This window comes from Melanerpes formicivorus, unplaced genomic scaffold (genome assembly GCF_026170545.1).
Source record: "Melanerpes formicivorus ecotype bairdi unplaced genomic scaffold, bMelFor1.0.p_v2 SCAF_18, whole genome shotgun sequence".
NCBI classification, from domain to species: Eukaryota; Metazoa; Chordata; class Aves; order Piciformes; family Picidae; genus Melanerpes; species Melanerpes formicivorus.
Window position 1 is genome coordinate 11,267,201 of NW_027142370.1, and position 24,255 is coordinate 11,291,455.

Sequence of the window (24,255 nt, forward strand, 5' to 3'; positions counted from 1 at the left end):
ATGAGGTTTGAGCAACCTGGTCTAGTAGGAGGTATCCCTGGCCATGGCACGGGGGTTGGAACTAGATGTTTAAGGTTGCTTCCAACTCAAGCTATTCTGTGATTGAACCCCATTTTCTAACTAAGTTTTCATAGTCTCTCTGGTACTGGGAGCACAGGGCTTCATTTCACAGACTAAGCATCCTTCCTGCTGTGCTCCGAGGAGGGATTCTCTGCTGCTTTCATACCCCGAATTTCTGTGAATGACAAAGGAAAGCACTAATGAATGGCACTAACAGGAAATACCACACCACCTTATCTTCTGAGCATCGAAACTGACACCATTGTTCATGACTTTGAAACAAAATTAAAGTGGTAGCTGAGTAATCACCAAAGGAATCTGTTGTTTTTAATTCAAATCTGCGTAACTATGCAAAGATCAACGTTTGGGGAATGTTGCTGTTAACTGCTTTTTCAGTTACATGCTTGTTACAAAAATCAGTGGAGCCCTTTGTTCCTCTCACAGTTGTAATACTACTTTGTGTAACATCTTTACAGGACAGAAAAAATAAAATCACAGAGTCATAGAATCACTTTGGTTGGAAAAGTACTTTAAGATCATCCAGTCCAACCATTCTCTGACTCTACAAGGGTGGTGCTAAACCATGGCCCTCAGCACCACACCTCTCTCTCTGAAACACCTCCAGGGATGGGGATTCCACCATCTCTCCGGGCAGCCTGTGCCAGCGCTTGAGAATTCTTTCAGTGAAGAAGTCTCTTCTGAGGTCCAACCTGAACCTCCCCTGGTACAACTTGAGACCATTTCCTCTTGTCCTGTCACTTGTTAGTAGGGAGAGGACACCGACCCCCAGGTGGCTCCAACCTCCTTTCACGGAGTTGCATAGAGCAATGAGGTCTCCCTCAGCCTCCTCTTCTCCAGACTAAACAACCTCAGTTCCCTCAGCTGCTCTTCACGAAACCCTTCACCAGCTTCGTCGCCCTTCCCTGGACCCGCTGCAGCACCTCCACGTCTCTCTGGCAGTGCGGGCAGCTCCTCAAGCACAGCGGCCGCAGCTCCAAGGCGGGTTGCCCAGCCCAGTCCTCCCCCGGCGGCCTCCGCCCAGGGCAGTGGGAGGCGGGACGGCGCAGCTGGGGCTGCTGGCTGGGGCTGCTGGCTGGGGCTGCTGGCTGCTGCCGCCGGCGGCGGGGCGGGTGAGGGAGGCGGGCACGTCCCGGCAGGTGAAGGAAGGGGCGGGCGCGGGGCGCGGGGCGCGGTGACAGCTGCGGGGCCGCGCTGTGGAGCGGCGGCGAGTGGCCGGCGCGGCGGCTGCCGCCCGCGGGGCTGAGTGGAGCCGCGGCTGAGGTAAGCGCCCTCTCGCCGCGGAGCTCTCCTGTCGCGATCGGGAGGCTGAGGCGTTCCCGCTCCCGCCGGCGCCTCTGAAGGGAGGGATGGAGGGAGGGAAGGGGCCTCGAGCGTGTGCCCAGCTCCCTGCCCTTCGCCTCAGCGTGGAGTGGAGGGGCGCCGGGAAGCTCCTGGGGTGAGTCAGCAGGAGCCCAGCCTGAGGGCGTGCGGCGCCGCAGGGCACAGGAGCGGGGTCTGGGGCTCCTGGGGCTCTCGCCTGCGATGGAGGCCTCGGGAGCTGCTGGTTTCCCTCGCGAAGGCTTCTGGAAGCTTCCCCAGCCTCGGTCTGCATCGCTTCTCGCTGTGAACACAAGTAGTCCTCTCCGTGGCTCTGGAGAAGGTGCCGTTCATGGAATCAAAGAGTCTTTTTGGTTGGAAAAGGCCTTTAATCTCATGAAAGCCAGCCATGTGCCTGCTGCCGTGAAGGACACAGTGGGGGCACACCTGGTGTCTCCCAGCGTCATGGTTGACACCTCTGGTTTGGTGCCACTTGGTTGCCTGCAGGTGGAAGGTGGGATGGGGTCGGTTTGGCAGCGTGGGTCTGCCTGTGGGAGAAAGGGGGAAAGTGTAGGTGCTTTCCATTGGGAAGAAGATGAAAGAGCTGTAGTGTTCCCTGTTTGTGCTGAACTGTGGCTTGGCTGCTGAGTTGTGTTAGGAGTAATTTCCTCGCACGCTTCCAGTGATGATACAGACACGTTAAAGGACGAGGCAGGACTTTTTCAAGGTTACAGCACAAATGCGTTTTTGGCAGCATTTTCTCTGGCATTATCATATTTTTCAAGGCCCTGCAATCTTGGAAGCCTCCTCATATTTACATGGGTCATGCTGTCACTTCTGTCAAGGTTTAAAGTTCATCTACAGGTGTAGGCTCTGTGCACACTGAAGTACTCTACAGTGCACTCTTGTACTTCCTCTGTCAGCAGAGAGCAAGGACACCTGATATCAGTTCATTTAATTTATCAGCTCTTGTCCCACATATGTCCAGTGCAAATTGCTAGCAACTTAAGGATGCTGCTCTCCAGAATGAATTAAGAAGGTGGATAAATGTTTCCCCTCTTACCATTCTCTCTGCTAAGACTTTGTTGTTTGGGTCTTGATGATACTAGTGAAGACCACATTGGTAATGGGACTGAACTGGCCTTGTACCTTGTCTGGTTTCATCATTACAGTTGAGTTCATGTTGCTAAGTGGATGTGCAAGAGCCTCTCCTGCTGATGTGCGCACTCTGGCTTGCTGGTGCACTAGCACCACTTCACTTCCCTCTGTGAAGTTAGTTGCATTACACTGGTATGTTTCCTACTGCCAAAAGCAAATTTCCACTTTTCACTCTGCTTTTAGTGTCTTAGGGGCTATGAAGCAGTTTCAGATCTGAATAATTCTACACCTCTTCTGTGTATTTTTAGTTGTGTTAGCACAGGAAGCATAGAGCTGGAGCCTTTGCAGTTTATTTCATTCACGTACCTCTTTCATGCTGCAGACAAAAGGAGAATTAACTTGCTGGTTTTCTTCTAGGCATAACACGTGCTCCTCTCCCTTCCTGTTGCTGTGTCTTGGACTCATCTTGCTGTTGCAAGAGAGCAGATTGAGATACACCCCTTGCCAATATTCCGTTACTGAGGAGGCAGTACTGGGTCAGCTTTGTGGAGGATTAAATGCTTTCCTGTTTGTAAATTTTTTGTTTTAAAATCTCCCAGCTCTCCATAAACTTCTCCATGAAGTGTGACAACCCTGATGCTAAAATGCCCAGAAAATAAAGAGGTGATTTTTTTTTTTTAGGTTATAAAGGAGGGAGATACAGAAATTCCAGTGATGGAAAAGGTTTACAAGTTTTCAAACCAGTAAAAACGAATACACCAAAATAAATTCCTGTGGCTACTTCAGGCAGGGCTGAGGGAGAGTTCCTGTCTTTGTGGCCAGTCTGATCAGTTGACTGTGAATATGCAAGCTCCTGCACATAGATGAACCCCCTGTACTTCTGAAAGCAGGCTTCCAGTCTGATTTTGTTGTTAGAAAACTTAGCCTACTGAAAACCAAAACCCCAAACAAACCAACAACAAAACCACCCCAAACGAAACAGGGGCCAGGAATAGTCTCCATGAACTTCTTGTTTAAGTGGACTTGAGGCAATCTCTTTGGATAGAAACTCAAACATTGTAGCCACTTTGGTAATGGATACCCAGTAGAAATGGAAGTGCAGTAAGAGCTGTTTAATTTACTCTTCACAACGCTAAGACACAGATGTGGCTGACCATGAGACATGTAGTATCTCTCCTTTTACCTGTAGGAAGAGTGTATTTGACACTCAAATGCTGGTGGTTGTGTTGTTTGCCCTGTAGCAAACATTTACTGCTGTGCACTACTGTGGGGGTGGTGAGGCACTGGAACAGGTTGCCCAGAGAAGCTGTGGAGGCTCCCACAAAGGCATGTTAGATGGGGCCTTGAGCAAGCTGCTCTAGCAAGAGGTGTCCCTGCCCATGGGACTAGGTGATCTTGAATGTGCCTTCCCACCCAAGCCATTCTATGATTCTATCGTGTCAATGAATTGTGGCTAGCTTGACTCCTGATCTTAAAATGCAGGAGTGAATAACTAACCCTATCATTGGCAAAACTCTTAGTTTGTCTTACTGTAGGATCAGGATCTTGGCTTGATGCTTCTGTCAGACCTTGGCAGGAAACGTCACACAAGCTCAGACTCTCATCAGAATTGATAGATAGCTCTGTAAACAATGGTGAGGAATCAGGAGATACCAAGAGTAAATTGGCTGTTTAAACTTGAAAGTACTGGTTGATAAAATGATTCTTCCACAACACATTCTGTCTTCTGATGGGGATTTCTGAGGGAGGAGAGAAAGTATGGTCCTAGGTGGCTGCTACCCTCTTCTACCTAAGCGTTCTTCTGGCCTTTTTTGAAGGTAAGTTTATTCCAGGAAGTTATTTCCTGGTAACATTGCTTTGTGTATGTTTTGAACCTGTACTGTAGTAGAACAAATAGTGCCTGGAAAGGAGCTGGGAGTCTGGAAATCAGAGGGGTTTAAGGCAACCAGAAAGGTAATTCAAGAGAGACAAGATCTTTTGGTATTGGAATGTGCATTTTTTCCTACTATTATCCCATGTACATGTATCACTGTCTATTCCTCTGTTATTAGTCAACACCTCTTCTACTCATCTTAAGCTGGGATGCCCAGACAAGTTATGCCTTTTGGAATGTGCTAAGGAGAGGACTGCCAGCGCTGAAGTTTTGGTCAGTCTCACTCCACTGGGTATATTGTAAACTGTACGGAATGGTTTCTCCTGCTCACTTTGGTCAGATGGCTGGATTAGAGCATATGACAGAACTCCCTGCACCATGCTGCCTTCACTGTATCTCTCCAAGACCCATTGGAAGGTTTGCTCAATCTTGCCTCTTCTCCATAAGCTTTGTTGTATTACTAATTCCTTTACTAAAAAGAAAGGGGCTTTATGAGTCCACATTCCATTTAACACCTGCAGGAACCAGAAACCTACTTTTCCTCAGGTAGGGGATGATTTTCAAATGAGGCAGTACTTGGGGGAGAATGCAGAGACATGACTTGCCCTGGAAACAAATGTTAGTGTTGTTCTCCCCTTGTCCCAGTGTGCCAGCAGAACTGAAATAATCTATTTTACTGGCATGCCAGCTCATTTCCAGTAATGAGCAAGTTCTTATCTCTTCCAAACTGTTATTGTAGTCATTACACGTATCTGAATATCTTTGGCAGGAAGATATTTTAAGGTGATTTACAGTGCAGAGAAAGGAATGCAGACCTTGCCAATACTTCTGCCTTCAGCTCCTGCAGACTGTCTTAAGATAGCTTGCGTGCTTGCTGGGAGGATTGCTCTTGTATCTTCCTGCCACAGTCGTCAGCTGGTTTAACCAGATGAATTCAGGGACAACTGATCTGTAGCTAGGGCTCTCTCTAATGTAGTTATGGCAAATCTTACTTCATGGAAAGTGGACATTCTGGATCTGTCTCTGAAATCAGTGGTAAAGAACTGGAGCTAGACAGGTGGTGTGAAATAGACAAATCTTTGGCCAAGTTCAGTAATAGCTGCTTGCTGAATTTTATTGCTAAATTGATCTTCAGATCTGTGGTTGCCCAGAGATGGGGAAAGCAGACCTTTGCTTCCTCACCTTTTAGGGTCACTTCTCTCCTAATATAACAGTAAGGGCATTTGAATCATTTGCTGTAAGACTTTTGTGCTAGAGTTCACCTCCTGTCTGGCATCTGATTTACAAATGTCTAGCTCCCTGACTTAACACTGGTTACCATGTTTCATTCAAGTGATGAGTCCCAACTTGCTGTAGAAAACCAACCAGCTCTTTGGAGTTTAAATGGTGTTCCTCATTCTTGCTGCTGGCAGTACTTGGGAAGAAAAGGCTGGGGAAATCCAATGGCAGCTGTGTTAATGTCTGGAACTGTTGCTACCTCGGGGGTCTTTGTTTAAATGTTGACTGGAAAGAGAGATGATGGGGTGTGTGCTACAAGTCTTGTCATGACAGGTGATTTCCACGTAAGAAGCATGACTAAAAGATTTCTCAGGAATTTGAAGTGCATCTAAATAAGAGGAGATAGGGTAGAAGGAAGTAGGAAGATTGAGGATCTCTAGGTTTAGTACTTGTGTGGTTTACAAAAGTAAATAAAACATACTTCTTACGAGGGTGCTGAGGCGCTGGAACAGATTGCCCAGAGAAGTTGTGGAGGCTCCAAGCCTGGCAGTGTTCAAAGGCAGGTTGGAAGGGGCCTTGAGCATGCTGGTCTAGTGGAAGGCATTCTTGCCCATGGCAAGGTTTTGGAAATAGATGATCCTGAAAGTCCCTTCCTACACAAAGCATTCTATGATTCTGTACTACTGAGTGATGGAAATGTAGCCTGCAGGGATTGGTTTTCCCTCTATTAGGGTAAAAATGAGTTTAGGTTGGGCTTTTGTGACCTGAAGTCCATTGTTACTGAGTGTGAATGTCCTTTTCATTGCTCAGATTAGCCAGCCTGGAACTGCCAGCTGAACTCCATCTTTCAGTGTTATTCTGCTTTAACAGATGGAAAAAAGGTCAGGCCTGGTTTAGCTGGCAGCCTTCCTATATAGGTGAACCATGGACCCATGCTGTGCCATTTAATAATTAATCCTTAAACAAAAGCAATACTTAATTCTAAATGTTCTTGAAATGACTTTAACTCCAGCTTCATCTTGTATTAGCCTGGAGTTTTTAATTGAAAGATATGCAAAATGGGAAACAAGACCTTTTGGAGCAGGGGAATCTTACTTTAACACTTCACTTTTCACTTTCTCCTTTGGTTCTCCTCCAGACCAAGGAGGAGAGCTTCCTACTGCCCAGCAGAGCTTTACTCTGCTGAAGTCAATCCCTGAGCTATTCTTGTTTTTATTTATACAGCATCTCAGATCCTGAAACGGATTCTAGAAAGTGTCAAAGTGTTACTTCTTTTCTTTTTTTCATGTCCTAACTGCTCAGTAAGAAAAAAGGAAGAAGAGAGGCAGAAGTAGTTCGTTGTGAATGCTTTGGTCTTGTCTGATGAGTACAGCTTGTAACACCAGAAAAAAAAAAAAGAAAGGAAAGAAAAAGTGGTTTGGTAGGAAGCTTTGTTTCCCCATTCTATTTTTAACTTCAGCTACTGCACTGATAGGCATTAATCACCGTGCTGGAAACAGTAATTTTGGTAAACATTTGCATATTTTCCTGTTAAATAAATGGCAGCCTGTTGAGGTGGGGAAAGAACTTGTGTAGAAGTCTTGTGAACTGTGATTTTGGGGGTTATACCCTGTTGGATGTATAGAAGCAGAAACTAGATTTATCTGTGCTGTCCTTTCAATGTCCACATGTCAATCTTATTCCAAGATAAAATCTCATTGAAATGACCTTTTGTGTTGTAGTTGAGTAGCTCTCTTAGATTCTTTTACAGGATGGTGTGTCTCTTAAATTCTGGTAGGTGAGAGGGACGATCTCTCTATTGGTGATGCTTCGTAAAACTCTTCTATAAAGTAAAAAGTTCTGGTTTAAAAGCCACATCCTTACAAATTTCACTTTGAAGTCTACCTAGTTCCTCTTAGCTTCAGCAGAAATTGCATCTAAGTGCTGGGGTTGACATCCAAACCAGACTGGTGTTAACCTTGACAGCATGCAACCAAGCAAGAGGCTTACATTATTAGACTGTAATCTTGTGACAACCCTACTAAAAAGAGTAAATAATTACCTTGATGTTGCTTAACAGTAATTCTGTTACAACATGTCACAGAATTGTTTTGCTTCTCCTAGACCAGCTCTGAAGAGACCAAGTGGAATGTAGTACAGTTGTAAAACAGTTATTTGCTTGAGTGAGAGCACCTCTTGCCTGGGAGCACTGCGGCGTGATCTCACTGCAGAGGAGGCACAGATAGAACACTGCTCAGTAACATTCAATGCATGTGGTCCTAGAGCTTTCAGACAAATCTAGCAATTGCACTACTTTGATACCAAGCACTGAAGTCATCTGCTGGTCTTTCCTCATACTAGTAAAGCTGTAGTCTTAGATACAAGGGCTTGTGTAGGAGCTGGTCTTCCTTCTTGTTGTTTTCTCTGTATTCCTGGAAGGATTAACATTTCATCTACTTTATGTCCTGATAAGGATGTAGAAAGAAATTTAGCACAAAGACACCTGGACTATGAGCCTTCTGGGCCTACTGACAGATTAAAAGGCTTATAATTAGCTAATTAATAACTGACCTGTAAATTTGACTACGCAAAATGAAGCACTTCAAGCTACATTTGGGTGAAAGGGTGACCTGACTTGCACAGCTGCTGAGCATCTGCAAGCTGTTAAATGCCTTTAATCAGTCAGGCTGAAACATTCCAGCTTTCCATGGCCATTTTTCAGTCAGTTGATCAGACTCCACTCTCATGCCAGGCAGATAGGGTTCCAAAGCACTGCAGAGTTTTGAGTGGTATGGGATTTGTGTATCCAGACTTCAGTACACGTTACATGGGAAAACAAGCTTTCTGCTGACACAATAGGCATGCCTCCATGGATTGTCCTGTGCAGTCTCCATTGTGTGGGGTCTAGGAGAGAGTCCTTACCCTTGCTTTCCAACTGGAAATATTAGACTGCAAATTGGTGAATACGCTCAGCAGAGCACTAATCAGAAAGGGGTTTGGTTATTTCTTCTCTGAAAGGGTTATTAGAATAAACCTTTTATTAGAATAAACCAAACCAGGTTGGAAGAGACCTTCAAGATCATCCTGTCCAACCCATCAACCAATCCAACCCACCCAAACAGCTAACCCATGGCACCAAGCACCCCATCAAGTCTCCTTCTGAACACCTTCAATGACGGCGACTCCACCACCTCCCCAGGCAACCCATTCCAATGGGCAATCACTCTGTCTGTATAGAACTTCTTCCTAACATCCAACCTGAACCTCCCCTGGCGCAGCCTGAGACTGTGTCCTCTTGTTCTGGTACTGGCTGCCTGGGAGAAGAGACCATCATCAGCCTGTCTACAACCTCCCTTCAGGTAGTTGTAGAGAGTGATAAGGTCACCCCTGAGTCTCCTCTTCTCCAGGCTGAGCAACCCCAGCTCCCTCAGCCTCTCCTCATGAAGCCCTGGAAGAGGCTGCCCAGGGAAGTGATGGACTCACCATCCTGGAGGTATCTAAAAGCTATTGAGATGTGGTGCTGAGGGGCATGGTTTAGGTTCAGTAGGTTCAGTATCACTAAGGTTGGAAGAGACCTCATCGAGTCCAACCTGCCTGGCAGGCACTTGGCTAACAGTTGGACGTGATGATTTGAAAGTCTCATCCAACCAAAATGATCCAATGATTTCAGTAGCACATGGGTCTTGCTATAAGATGAGTAGTTCTCTTCCCTCTAAAGAGATAGAACACTACCTTGAAAACTACCAATGTGATTTCTGATGCTGGGTTTAGGGGAACCTGAATAACTAGTACAATGATGTAAATGTACATAGGACATTTAGTAAATAGTACATAGTCTGGCCCAGCAATGAGCTTGTGTGGGTGCTCTAACTCAGGAGTGAATTAAGCATGGCAGATTGCTAGGGTTGTGCTAGATGAATACTTGATGTGTGACTGTGCAGTGGGGAAGGGAGGGAAACTGGAAGGGAAAGATGAATATTTTAAATGTACTTTTCATGTTTAAAGTAGAAGGGCAGAATTAAATAACTACTTTATAACCAGTTATAGGAAACTATTATCTTTGTAGGAAGCTGTTAGAGGAAGAACTCAGTGAAATTCTTTTTTCCCTCTGAATGGGAAGAACTCAGTGAAATGCTTTTTTCCTTCTGAACAGGAGAAACTCACAGTGGAATTCTTTTTTTCCCTCTGCACTCAAAGCCTCAGTGAGTCATTTTCCTCTTGTTCTCTCCCAAGCACCCTTATTTCTGTCTCCAGGCAGTATCAGGAAGGTTGTGAAGATGTTTGCAGTTGAGAAAGCTGCAGCTCTGCATGAAGAGGCAAACTGAAGCCTTATCAGAGGAATGTGTGAATTTGCTGGATGCCACCTCTTTTGCTTCGAGGTGCAGATAAGCTTTCTAATAATGCTGAAAACAATGCTAATAAGATGGAACACCCTATTTCCAAATGCACACAGCACTAGGTTATATCCAAGTGATTAAGCCCGGAAACTATCTGTCCTGCTGGCACTCTGCCTGCTGTGCCTCTGCTGCCAGACTGCTTCTCCGCAGCTCTGCAAGTGGAGAACAGTTGTGTTTCTTCTCCTCCTTGCTGCCTGGCAGCTCTGCTTAGCAGAGTGGCTAATGGTCCTGGAGGAATGAGAATGCCACTAGGGGTAGAAGGACATCTTAGTGGAGGAGGAGGGTGTCACAGTGCTGCTGATGCCACCTGCTTGCTTGCACTGTGGGATTTGCCACCTGCCAGCCCAGTTTTGCTGGGGAGCCAAGGGATTAGTGACCAATCTGTTAATTACTGAAGATGTTCTAGCCTCTGATCTAATGGGCTGCAACAATATCATGCTATTTGATAATTGCTTGGTAGAAGGAAGCTCTCTGCTGGGCTATAGAACTGGAAGCTAGGTCTCTTCTTCCAGAGCTGGAGATCTTACTGTGGCACTTGACTGGGTTTGGTTTCTCCAGAGGAAGCCAAGCAGCAAGGATTTGCAGCAGTGTCTTTGCTGTGGCAAATGGAACTCTCTTTGATTGCAACTCTTCATTTGGCAACTGTATACAATTCCTTTCCTTCCTGGAGTGTTCTCTTCCATTTTAGCTAGCAAGGAGCACATGAATTATGTGAGTGCTTCTAATTAGTTATTGCTTCTGTCCCTGTGCACAGAAGGTATACTCTGCATAGCAAGACCTCTGACAAGATCAATTGTGTATACTTCAGTTTTAACGCTTTCTAGGCTTCTCTCTATCCTTTCTCACTCAAGGATTATGTTTAGACATTCAGTTGAAGTTCAACTGTTGCACTCTTTGCACTCAACTTTACTTGTGCCAGGCTGGCTGCTGCTTCTCTGATAGACCACACAGGACAGGAAGTGGTGCTAGAGCACCAGAAGTGAAGCACAGTGAATTTGTTGTTACTGTCTTGTTGCCCATTAAAATAATAAAAAAGACCCCAAAAAATTACTAGCTGTTAAGAGAGTGATAAATTTCTTCTCTGGTCATAAAATGTAAGGAAAAAAGCTCTATTATATCTTGTGAACTATTTGATTTATTCTTTTTAAAAGCAGGTCAGCTGAAGATCATTGAATCTGTAAGTTAAAAGTTTTCGCTGCTTTTTCTTTGGAAGAGGAGCAACCACTTCTCTGACATCTTAATATTTACTCCTGCTTAGAGGCAAATAGGAATGGATGTACTTGTTTGTACACTTAGCAAAATTTGGCACCATGTTATAGCTGGAGTAATCTCACTGCCATCTGGTGTGGCCCTTCCAAAGAAAATAACATAGCCATCAAGGCGAGGCTAGCACTGTGAATCCAAACTGTGGTGGTGTGCTGCTTGTTGTTAAAGGTGGCTCTTTCCAGAGAGACAGACCCACGTCATGCAGAGAGTGTGTGTATGTAAACAAACATGCACAGATATAGGTGGAATATAACTTGAATAACAGGAGGTGGAGAGAGGCTGCAGTTTTACCTAAACCCAGCTGGTTTCCAGGATGTGCCTCTCACAACCATAATGATGTTTTAGTTTCTCTGGTATGAGAAGATCTTTGCTGAATAATCAAACTGCTTCTTGTGAATTTCCTTTTTTTTCCCCAAGTGATTCTTTGGAGCAAAAGTCAGAGACTAGTAAAATCATTTTGGTTGGAAAAGCCCTTTAAGATCATCCAGTCCAACCATTCTCTGGCTGGTGCTAAACCACAGCCCTCAGCACCATAGCTCTGCTTCTGTTCAACCACCTTCCTGGGGAGCCTGTTCCAGTCTTTTGAGAACCCTTCCAGGGAAGAAATTTCTTCTGATATTCAATCTAAATCTCCCCTGGTGCAACTTGAGGCCATTTCCTCACATCTTATCATTTGGTCTCTTCTCCCTAGTAACAACACCTATCTGGCTCCAAACTCCTTTCAGGGAGTTGTAGAGAGGAATGAGGTCTCCCTTCAGCCTCCTTTTCTCCAGGCTTAACAACCCCGGTTGCCTCAGCTGCTCATAGTGCTTGAGCTCTAGACCTATTTTTACTACTTATTAAATGCCTGGAGTACATGGAAGATTTGGATTTCCTGGAGGAATGGGAGGCTTTTTGGAGAGGGTGTAATGCACTTCTTACACTTTCTAGTACCCCTCTGAAGCGGAGAGTTCTTTTCATGGCTGTAGATACAATCATGGGTTGGTAATGCGTGTCTGTGTTTTGAGATAGTCAACGAGTGCAGTTTTTTAGAGGATGTAAAGTGTAGCAGTCTGTATGGTTTCAAATGCACTTTTCTTCAGCTTCTCTAGACTTTTTATGTTGTGGTGCCAGTAATGCACACAGCATCTGTGATCACAGAATCACAGAACGTTAGGGGCCGGACCTCAAAAGACCATCTAAGCCAGAGCAGGATCACCTATACCAGATCACACAGGAATGCATCCAGGTGGGTCTTGAATATCTCCAGAGAGGAAGACTCTACAACCCCCTTGGCAGCCTGTTCCACTGTTCTTTCACCCTCACAGTGAAAAAATGTTTCCTTATGTTTCCATGCAACTTCCTATGCCTCATCTTCCACCCATTGTGCCTTGTGCTGTCATTGGGCATCACCAAGCAGAGCCTGACTCCATCCTCTTGGCACTCACCCTTTATGTATTTATAAACATGAGTGAGGTCACCCCCTACTCTCCTCCTCTCCAAACTAAGTGCTGTGTATGAGCTGTCATTTGCTGGGGTCTGGGCAAGCTGTCGTTATATGTACTATATGAAGATGTCAGGTTTGATTACTTGGGTTGAAACAGGATTAATCCCATTGACCCAAATTCCTCAGTTTCTTTTGTGCAAGTGAAATCCAGCCTCAGCTCTTCATTGTGTCCAGTGAGTGACTCATGGTTAGAATGCTTTAAGAATATCTAGGATGTGTGTAGCAGACAGATAAGCTGAAAATACTGTGAAAGCTTCTGCTGGAAGTGTTAGGTGCTCTGTCTGAATTCTGTCAAGTACCACAAGTTGGGAAAGAAAGAATTCTCTAGGGGTTCCTTGGACATAATGACAGTGAGTTGTGGGCAGTGCACAAAACATTAGGTTTTGGAGGTCATTATGCTCTCAAGTTCCATGTGTTACAGCATTTTTCTTTTGATTTTGTTGTGGTTTGATTTCTTCCTCCTCTGTGACATTAATGATCACCACTGGAGGAAGGAGTCTGGTTGACATGTGTAGTACCACTAGATCCATTCCCATCCTCTTTAGTGCTCTGAGGCTTTTTCCCAGTATGAGCTAACCCTTACAAAGGCAGGCCAGAATAGAAGGTGGTTTGAGGAGAAGAGTTAACTGACATCCAGATCAGATGGAAAGTAAGAATCTAGAACTTGTATTTTAGCTCCTTGCCTTTGACCTGACTGCCAGTTTGTCACTTCTATGGTATGATGTGTGCTTCTCATACCTGTTGTGAAACCTTGCTGGACACATGGTTGGCACTATGCTACTAGTAGATTTGATTAGACAAACTATGAGCAGTGGTGAAAGATAAGGATATTATTGGTCATGTTTTATGATGTTGCATCTGAATGTTTTCTCTGCTTGAAAAGAGAGTGGTGTGAGCTCACTTTTGAATGCAATTCTACAGCCTCTTCAGAGGTGTAGACCAGAGTTGGGGTCATCCTTGCTCTTGGGGTTCATTTAAAGAAGATTTAAGAGAGTTTGTGGGTTGTGGTGTGTTGGTGGTGTATTTTTGTTGTTTGTTTTTTGTGGTCACAAAGCAAATAGTGATTTCCATAAAAGAAATGATAATGTAAAATGGCATTGTCCAGCTTGCCCTGTAGAAGCAGCCCACTGCTTCTGACTGTACCTTTTAAAAGTTATTCTAAGTGCTGTGAAGTGGCTGCTACTGTGAGTCCAGGGGAAGCCATGAAGATATCTGATCAGAGGTCTGGAGCACCTCTGCTTTGAAGGCAGCCTGAGAGAGTTGGGTGTGTTCAGCCTGGAGAAGAGAAGATGCCAGGGAAGACATTAGAGAAGCCTTCCAGAATGATTACAAAGGCATGGAGTGACAGGGTGAGGGGTGATGGCTTCAGAGTGGAAGAAGCTGGACTGAGATGAGACATGAGGAAGAAATTCTTCCCCATGAGAGTGGTGAGGCGCTGGAGTAGGTTGCCCAGAGAAGCTATGGAGGCTCCAAGCCTGATGGGTTCAAAGCCAGGCTGGGTGTCCCTGCCCATGGCAGAGGGTTGGAACTGGGTGATCTTGAAGGTCCCTTCCAACCCAAACCATTCTAGGATTCTGTGATGCTGTGACTGCTCCCTCTCATGCCTTCCAAATTAAAACTGTTTGTTTATTGCTGTCTTTCTGGCACAGCCCCTCAGTGTACATTTGGTTTAACTTTAAAATCTTGACCTACAATCCTAGCTATGCATGATCTGGTGGTTACAATTAAATTCAGCTTTTGTAAAAATCAAGCCTGAGCTTGCAGAGATTCTTCTTTCCACTGCATGTGTACATGCAAGAAAATGTAAGCAGCATTTACCTAACCATAAACAGTGGCCTTAAATCCTCACTGTTGTAATCCATGCTCCTACCGGTTTCAGCTCTTGGATTTAGTGTTTTGTGTGGCTGGAGGTGGGAGTGGCAAACTACTGAGGCCTTACAACATCCTTTAGAGAAGTTCATATTATGACTGAAAAGGGAAGAGCCACTGGGCTCAGAATAAAGAAACTGAGTTGCTTGCAAGGAGCTTCAAAGCTGTTGGAGGTGGGGACTGTCCATTAGCAATGCTATCAGCTGGGCCTTCTAATTCTATAAATTACTGTCCATTAGCAATGCTATCAGCTGGGCCTTCTATAAATGACACTTGCATGGTTATGAGCTTATTCTGAGACTCTGCTTCCTAGTCAGATTTTCCAAGTCTGAGAAAACTCTGAGATGCTTCACTGTGTCATTACTTAGAAACCAGCACCATCTACTGTGTGGTGCAGCAGCAAAGTGAGTCTTTGTGGTTGCACTTCATCTTTCCAAACAAAAATAGGAAATGTCTTTCTCCTTTTGTCTTCTCAGGGTCTGACAGAAGTTGAACTTCCTCTTTGGTGCAACCTTTTGCCTGCGGAGGTACGCAAGCTAAAGCAGAAGGTTACAATCCGCCACGAGAGGGATGTGCAAGCTTGAAGGGCTCACAGATGGCCTGACCAAATGTTTCCCCTCACCCAGGGCTTGCTGAATTTCTGCAGTATTCAATTAGTAGCCTCTTAGCGGGGTCAGCAACAGAGTTCATGAATTTACTCATTGCATCTTTTGCTGAGAGACGTTCAAGAGAACTTTATAAGCTCTATGTGGGTTTGGATTTTGTAATACCCTGCTGCAGGAATGTTTTTGAATTGCTTATATACAGGAAATTTCCTGCTGACTTGTATATACACTTGCATCAAATACTCTCCTTCACTGGCAGTAGTAGTCTTGGACCAAGGTTTTGCTAGTTTTGTGCTAGCACAGTATGCAATGAACTGATGGCTGTTTTATGTCATCATAGAATAGCTTGGATTGGAAGATCCCGATCGAGATCATCTAGTCTCAGCTCTCCTGCCATGGGCAGGGGCACCTCTTATTGAGCCATGTTGCTCAAGGCCCCATCCAGCCTGACTTTGAACACTGCCAGGCTTGGAGCCTCCACAGCTTCTCTGAGCCACCTGTCCCAGTGCCTCATCAACCTCCTGGGGAAGAATTTCTTCTTCCTGCCTCGTCTAAATCTTGCCAAAATGGTTTAGTATCAAAAAAGGGTAGAAAATTGTTAACATAAGTGTAGCCCTCTAAGGTGTTTTGTTTCTTTTTACCTTTCTTCCTTTTTTTTTCACCCTCTTGGACTATTTATGTTCTTGAAATCTATTTAATTACAATTCTAAGAAAACACACAAAACCATTTCCTAACAGGAGACTTAATTTTTATGGCAAGATATCTACTGGCTTAAATGTCCCTATCAGCTGTGGTTTATATTCATTACTGGATATTTCACTCCCTCATGCAAATTACTAAAGGCCTTTATTTAGGTGTTGCTTTTACTAAAGTCCAGTTATCAGCCAGCTTAGATGCTTCAAGGTGTTTTGACATCTAAGCAGAGCTGACTGTGTAGTCCAACAGTGCTTCCTAAGTTATCAGATAGGAGGACATCAGTGACAGGATTCTCTGCTGTTCATCACAAAGGAGTCTAGCAGTGAAGTTGTTTCAGTAGCAGTGTGTTAGAACCAAAAACTTCTGCCAAGGAAATCAGTAATTTGTGGAAAGGCCCACTTCAAGTGCCTGGATGTATTTGGGGAAGCTCCCTTTGCAGGTGTCTTATAGCACAGCTCTGCAGGACTTGGCCAATCATGTTTCTACTTCTGCTCAGTTATGTAATGGGGGATTTTTACTCTTGCCTACTTTCAGTTGTACTACAAGCACTAAGGAAAACCATCAGTTAATCACAACAGCTGCATTTGCAGGCTTCTTTACAAGGACCTTGTATATAGGTGAGTTAAAAGGAGCAAAGAACTTGTCCACCTGGTTTGAACAGTAAAGAAGAATGAAATCCTTGCCTTGCTGATATGTCTTCAAACTTACTGGAAAGAACATGATAAGCAGCAAAAATGTTTAAGAGCTTGCCTCCCATTTTAAGTGTTATTTAGACCAAATGTTAACTGCTGTGCTCTGACAAAGACTTGGCACCCTGTGAACTCACTGGGTGAATGCTCTTGGACAGATTTGAGGGGCTTTTTGATTCAGTAGGAATCTTTAAACTTAACTTGAAAAGCTACTCATGATAAAATTGCCAATGCAGAAAGTGATGCTGGGGTAGCTGTAGTGATTTGAACCTCTATCCTTACCTACAGCAGTGCGAAATCTGAGGTTATTTTTCAAGGCTAGCTGATGTAAGAGAATCTGTTAAATGATAATGTCCTTACATTGAGAGTTTGCAGAAGGTTCCTCTCCAGCTGCACAGTCTTAACTTGTTGGGTTTTTTTTTTACAAGCTATACTTTGGGGCTATACTTTGGTCTGCAGATGTTTGAGCAATGCATATGACATTAACCATATCCCCAAATCAAAGTCATTATATCATCTCCTAGGACTTGTGCCAAGCTGTTTGGTGAAACAACCAAGAAAAGTTGTAACTCTGGTTTAAAATTGATTGATAGACTCTTTCTCTCAAGTATGGCTTGCTTATTACAGACCAGTGCTGGCTGGTTTTGCTGAAGTTGCAAGCCAGCAATCCATCCATAAATGTGTGGAGCTTAAGAGCTGGGGAGTACAAATAGAAATTCAGGAGCTTTTTGACCTGAAGTGTTTCTCAGTTTTAGATTGAATATATACTATCAAGGCTTGAGCTTCTTCAGTTCCTCCTCAGTTTTAGATTGAATATATACTATCAAGGCTTGAGCTTCTTCAGTTCCTCCTCAGTTTTAGATTGAATATATACTATCAAGGCTTCAGCTTCTTCAGTTCCTCCTCAGTAAGCTGAATGAAGGAATGTTAGCTGAAGTTTGAAGAACAGGGAATCTTTTGGCATTGAAAGAAAATGTTTTGAAGTTCTGGCCTCATTTCTTGCCTTTGCTGTTTTTGGTTGTTTGTTTTCATTCTGCAGGTCACCCAGCAGTAGTTCAGATGCATGGTTATTCATATTTTAACAGTACTGCATTCCCTAGCAGATGAGGAATTCAGGCAAGTAATTGACACAGCCTGCAGCTTTGGAGTGTAGAGCTGACAGATACCTCTCAATACAGTGGATTTGTTTCCACTGTGATCCAGAAACCTGGGACTAAACTAGATTTAATGTAACTCTCAATAATCTACTCCCAATTTAAGCTTACTAAAGACAGTGAAACTTAAACAGAATGTGGCTGCCTGCAGTGCCTTGCTTCACTGTAGGCTTGTATGGAAATCTACCATGGATGAACTCTCAGGGTTGTTCTGAGTGGAAGTTGGCTGCTGAGCTGACTTCTTGCTCCAGCTGAAGGACAGTGGGGCTCATGCTACTTTTTTTTTTGGATTGTTGCTGTGTTAACTTTTCTGCCCTGCCTGTTGCTGGGCTCTTCTCATGCTGCTTTTATTTAAAGTCCATTTTTGCAATTTCCTGTCAACTGGTCAGCAAGAGGAAACCGTCTTGCTGCGGAGACAACTCAGCTCCTCAGCTAGGCTAGTGAGTTTCTACCGCAGCAGTGCTCAATGTGTTGCTTTTGCTTTCCTGTAACTAGAGATAAGTAAGAGCTGCTCCTAACAATGGCAGACACAACTGGCTGACTTCCTCAGACAGTGGCCCTGCTGGAATGAAATCCAAATGCTCATTGGTTATGCTTTGGTTCTTCCTTTTAATGCTCACTGAGTGAAATCTCATAATGTTAAAGGAATGAAATAACTCCTTTTGAGTAAAACTCTCCCTCGGTTAGCATGGTGCTAAGCTGCTTCTTGCCACTGATTTTGTGGAAACAAATGAAGATTAGTGGTCTGAAAACCATAAGCCAGAGTTCCTTGCAGGAAAGAGTTTTCTGTTGTGAGGAAAGACATGCTCAATGCTCTTTCACTTCCCTGACAGAAATGTTGATGAAATCCATGAAGACTTCATGTCTCTTCAGGCTCCTGATTTGCAATTTTGAAACACAACCTCTCTGATTAATGTTTGGTCTGGAAATTGAAGCTGAATTTTCCCTTTGCCAAAACTGTGAAACATCTAAAATCTCATTTTATTTTTTATACCTCAGTGGAACACCAGCTTGTGTGTGGGCATGTGTGAAATGGCTTCAGTTCTAACTCTGTGACCATCTTGATAGTCTTGGAAATCACCAGAAAAATCAAAAGAGGATCTTGGAACTTAAGCACTCAGAAATACAGGCTATTTCATGTCAAGTGAAGAAAGGGAGAGGACAGCATCAGAAGGGCTAGAGTGGAAAAGCAGTACCTCAGGAACACGTGTTGGATTACTGAGGCATAGTTAAAATGAGACTGTTGAGGCCAAAGAGCCTGGTATTAGAGTTGTGCAGTTGCAAGCTGAAAACCAAGGCTTAGGTGTGGCAGACCAGAAAAGAGAAAAAGGAACTGATTGTTTTTTCCAGTGTTGAATATAGCCAAATGCTGTCATTTTGATCATAGAATTTTTTAACTGAGGTAGAGAGGACAATTGCCAAGATGGTGATGCAAGCTTGGAAGAGGGTGCTTAGATAGGAAAGAACTGGGGGAGGAAAGAGTGCTGTAAAGCACTGCATGTTAATGTTCAAAGTCTAAATTGGTAACTGGTACTGGAGCAGATAGAGCAAGTGAATTTAATTCATAAACTGCTGAGATGTAGTCCTCTTTACATCTTGGCTGTGTAAAAATTCTGGTAGTTAAGCCACTGAGAGAACTGGGTATTAGTTGTCTTCTTATTAGCAGCCTTCCATTATTTGAAGGAGGCCTCCAGGAGAGCAGGAGAGGGACTTCTGACAAAGGCATGGCATGACAGGATGAGGGTTAATGGCTTCAAATTGGGAGAAGCTGGATTTGGTTGAGACACGGAGAAGAAATTCTTCCCTATGAGGATGCTGAGGCACTGGAACAGGGTTCCCAGAGAAGCTGTGGAAGCTCCAAGCCTGGCAGTGTTCAAAGGCAGGTTGGATGGAGCCTTGAGCAAGCTGGTCTGGTAGGACATGTCCCTGCCTATGGCAGGAGGGCTGGAACCAGATGATCTTAAAGGTCTCTTCTAACCCAAACCATTTTAGGATTCTTATCAAAAAGCAACAGGATTTTGAGTTGATCCTTTTAGCTAACAACAGCTATGTGATGTTTGTTATTTCTTTTTCCTATACAATGTGGCTATGGAGAGATTGCAGGTAGATGCCCTGTGGTGACACGTCGGAAGTGCTTTTCTAGCCAAGACAGCCATGGCTAGTTATGGAGTACAGATTTGTGTCCCTTTCCCCTAAAGCATGCAAATAAGCTTTGCTTGACCTATTTATCTCTGTAGGCTTTGTCCATCATTCTGAAACTTGCTAGTTTTGTCTTACTTGAACTTTCTAGTTTGAGGTGTTGTTTAATTCCAGACAAAATCAGTGAAACACTTGAATGCTCTTAAGAGCTCCAGATGAAAAAAAGTGTAAACCAGTGGCTTATATTCATCATCAGCTGGTGACAGCTGCCCCGTAGAATTGTTATCCTTGCCTTGTAAGCCTCTTGGATCCTAATTTTATTGTCTGCTGTGGTTTGAGTAGCATCAATGTCCAGGCAAGACTTGCTCTGAAGCACCAATTGCTGCGTAACCTTTCCAAAGAGCTGCTATTAATTTCTTGGGTTGTAGAGGGAAGGACAAGCCAGCTGTGGGGGAGAAAACAGATGAAATACTTATTATAGTTGTGTGGTGCAGTGCCAGGTACCTGAAGCACAGGCAGCGTTTCTGGGCTGTGCCTCTGCTGGCGCAGGAGGCTGAGTGCACTGCAAGAAAGAGCTACAAGGTGAGCAGGGAGCCAGGGAGTGTTGGAAAATCCCCACTGCTCTCTGACTTGCTGTTTGCAGAGTCTGAGGTATGCAGGGTTTGATTTATGAGCTCTCTGGGAAGTTGGGAAATCTGACAGATAGTGCTGCCCACTAGCACTGGGGGAACAGGAAGTAGCAAAGGAAACAAGTCACTGCCTAGGCGTCCCTCCTGGCCACAGAGCAGCGCGGATGCACAAGCAGTCGGGGCAGGGTTTCTTTTCCTTTTGTGTGCTGGGCGTACAGCAGCCACTGCAGTCTCTTTCAATCTTGTAACATGGGAGAAGTGCAGAGATGTTCCTGTCATGCCTGAGAGGGGTTACAAGTTATTAATGGCTTTGTCCTCACAAAGAAAACAATCATTTGGTGAATCTGTCAGCAGAAGAACCATGTGTCGGTCGGCCTCCAGGTCAGTGCAACTCTGGCTCCTCTTTCTGTCATCTTTCTTAGGGAGAGAGCAGGCTAAATAGAATATGGTATCTGGGGTAAAATACTTCTAACTCCTGCAGAAAATTCAAGGGTTAAGAAAAAAATGGAAGGGGGAAGAGCTGAAGCGAGTGTTGGTTGCAAACATTTGCCAGAAAAGAAAAGCAAGTTGAAGCAAGTTAAGCTAAGCAAACTTACTTACAAGAATGTTTCTCAGTCACGCTCAGTTCTCCATTCCCTTTGTCTTGTGAGATTTATTGGACTTCACAGTGTTTGTGCTGTGCTGTTAATCTATCTGGGAAGCTATTGTGAAAGGGGCTGTTGGAAGTATTAAGAAATGGACTGAGTAACCCAAAAAAGTACAGAGGGATGTGGAAGAGTATTGTGGAAATACTGGGAATGCTTAATAACTGGGAAAGTGACTTGGAATTTTTGTAGAAAGCAGTGTTAAGAACAGATGGGAAATGTTTAGATGATTGAACTGGACAAGGAGTTTTTGTCCAGAATTGCTGGGAACACACTGGGGGAGCTTTTATTGTACAGTTCTGCTGTATGTAACGCTGCCTCAGTTTGGGCTAAGCCTTTTGTGGAGACTGAAACTTCAGTCTCTGTGTCATATGAAGAATACATTTGTTTCTCTAAGTTCTGTTGTATCTGTAAGATTATATGAAGTTTGCATTCAGAGGGAAACTAGCATCTGGCTTCACTAGGTTTTACTTTCAAAACAGGCTTTAGAGATCAGAGGTTCTGAGGTATTAGGGAGTTTAAAATGTTCTCAGACTTAGCTGGCACAGAGGTACTTGTTACAAATTCAGATCGGGTTTAGGGTTTGCACTGCAGCTCTGCAGGCTGTTTTTCATTTGTTTTCAGCATGACCAAACTGGGCTCCAGGACAGACCATAAATATTGTTAGAACAAGTGAGAACTTTTAATACAACTCCTGGCAGCTGCAGTTTCAGAGCTGAGGGTAATGTGTTTTCACGCTTATATACCGCAAGATGCTGATCACATTTGCCATACATCCTGCTGTAGTTAAGCAAGACCTGAGGAGTCCTGGCTCTCCCAGGAGACAATCCATAGTTGAATCAGCTTGTGCTTGATTTAATTGGGCTGAAGGCCAGTAGCTCATAAGGCCAAAAGGGGTAAGTGTTCTCCTGTAATGTAATCCAGACCTTTAATGTGGCAGAATTTTATTTCTTCTCGTGGGTGGACTTTTAGCCTGTAAAGTTATGCCCTAGCCTCCAGTCGTTCTGTGCTAACTGAGGGGATAGGTTACAACTACTTCAGATGTAGGCACTTGCAGACTACACACCACCAGAAATCTACACTCCCTTTAGAGTTTGAGGCTGGTAAACGTATGGTGATGATTCAGAAGAAACTTCAGTATCAGGCTGGCAGTGTCTAGCTTACACGATGAAGTGTGCAATTTCACTTCTTTCCATGCTGTTGTGACTTCCATGGCACGTAAAATAAACTCCAGCTCATTGTAATAGCATCTTAGTGGGGAAACTGCACTCATCACGGACTGACTTGATTGATACATCAGCAATATACTGCATATAGGTTTGGTTTTTAGTCTGCAGACCAGTTTGTAGGTATGAAGTAGTGACAATAGTAAATGTATAAGCTCTCCATCGTGCTTGAGAGTGCCAACTGCACTGTTCTTTCCAAAAGCACTGCTGAATGGTGAAGTCAATCTGATGAATTTCTGGCCCACCTTGTCTGCTCTTACACTCTAAAGCCCAACATCTCCTTCACAGGCATGGGATTGTCCTGGGGATCATCTGAGAAACAACGCAATGCAAGGCTTCTGCTGTCTGCTGCCAGAGCCTTTTGCTTCAGGGGGGGTCAGATCAGTGCTGTTGCAGTGGGGGAGGAGGTTAATTCAATAGCCACTTAGACTGGGGTTTGGGCCATGGTGGAAAACTTACTTTTAAAATATTCATCTACCTCATCAGTGAGTAGAAAGAAGAGTAAAGCGTTTAGGTCTTACTAGAGGCTTCCACAAGGCAATTACCTTGAGTAAAGTTACCTTCTGTTTGCAACAGTGTCAGAAAGAGAGGATGGTTGGCTCTGATTGCACGTGGTGTGCCCTTTCTGTTGAATTAGTTGTCAGCTCCACAGAAGAGACTCTGCTCGTGCACCTGGGGTGAAAAGGAGTAGCAGGGTCTTTGGTTAGTAGTCTGGGGATATCACTGCATAAGAAACAGTGGAAATCCTTTCTGTTCTTGACAACCATGGAGCTAACAGACTCTACAGGGCCTTAAGTGCTTCCTATTGTGTGTACCTAGGTGGTAATGCATCATTAATCTGTTCTTCATGTAAGGTATTAAAAAATTCAGAGGAGGAATATCATGAGTGGAAGGAACCATTTCAGTGAGCTAAAGTCAAACCTGTTGTAGGTGCCAAGACCAGAAGAATCTTTAAGAGCATCCGTTTTTTTCTTCTCTCACACTCCTACAATAAAGCTTCTGTGGTTATCTCATCCTGACAGCTTTCTCCCAGCAGCTTAATGCATGATATCATCTAGTGTCCTAGAGCTACTTTGTACTGTTAAAGGAAAAAAAAAATCTGCTTGGGACATCATTCAAAGTACTTAAATGGGTTTTAGATGCCTCACTCGAACGTTTCAATTCAGAATACCAAAGTCCTCCCTATGTGTCTGCAAATGAAAGTGCTTGAGGAGCCTACAGATGTAATGGGAAGTGCTGTAAGCCACAAAGAGATCCAGAAAATAGATACAGCAGCCTCTGAATCTATTGAAAGCCTTTATATAGGGTGCTGTATTTGGTGAGCTCTGTCATGTGTACTTGGCTGTGGAGTTCAAATACATCTCCATTTTTGATTACTCAGCTGGCATGGGGAAGTCCTGAGGTTTGGTCTCTGTTCTCAGGTTTGTTTTATAGTGAGTAGTCAAAAGTAAGAAATGATTGTGAGCAGAGGAAGCAGAACCTGACACTCTGCTGTCCTTTCCCCTCATTTAAATCCTGTAGTTAACACAATGTAGAACTGGATTGCTTTTTTCTCCTGCTTGCTCCAGTGCCTCCATCAGTTGGATATTCTTTTATATTTGCTTGATATTCTGGCTTTTCAGGTGGAGGAGAAAGTGCCCTATCCAGGCACACTATAGAAAGCAGGCTAACTAGCCTGCTCCTGCAGGGAAGGCCAACATGACCTAGTCAAATATTTGCTTTCTGTATTTACCTAGGGTGGCATACCCTTGTCCCCAGTGTTTGCCTTTGCCTTCCTAGAAATCTCAGCTCACTGGCTGTTTGGGATAACCTCTCCAAGACACTTAACTCTGCCTCTTCTGATCCGTTCTCAACCTAAGTGCATCATGCTGGAACAGTTTCATACCAATATCTAGGTGCTTGAGTCCTC

The 24,255-nt window shown here is 44.1% G+C and overlaps 1 protein-coding gene across 4 annotated transcripts in view; it reads left to right on the forward strand.

Moving 5' to 3' along the window:
- The first annotated feature begins 1,247 nt into the window (after positions 1–1,247).
- Positions 1,248–24,255, forward strand: part of SH3BP2 (SH3 domain binding protein 2) — a 37,392-nt gene continuing 14,384 nt past the window's right edge. Inside the window, exon 1 of one of the 4 annotated variants that reach the window (XM_068149610.1) lies at positions 1,248–1,341. Coding sequence is in view for 2 of the 4 variants with exons in the window: in XM_068149609.1 (XP_068005710.1) it covers positions 20,754–20,857 (104 nt within the window). In the remaining 2 variants the exon portion in view is untranslated. Of the gene's footprint in view, positions 1,342–15,068; positions 15,091–20,455; positions 20,858–24,255 lie in introns of those variants that run through there. The other 3 variants (XM_068149612.1, XM_068149609.1, XM_068149608.1) reach the window with 3 other exon arrangements.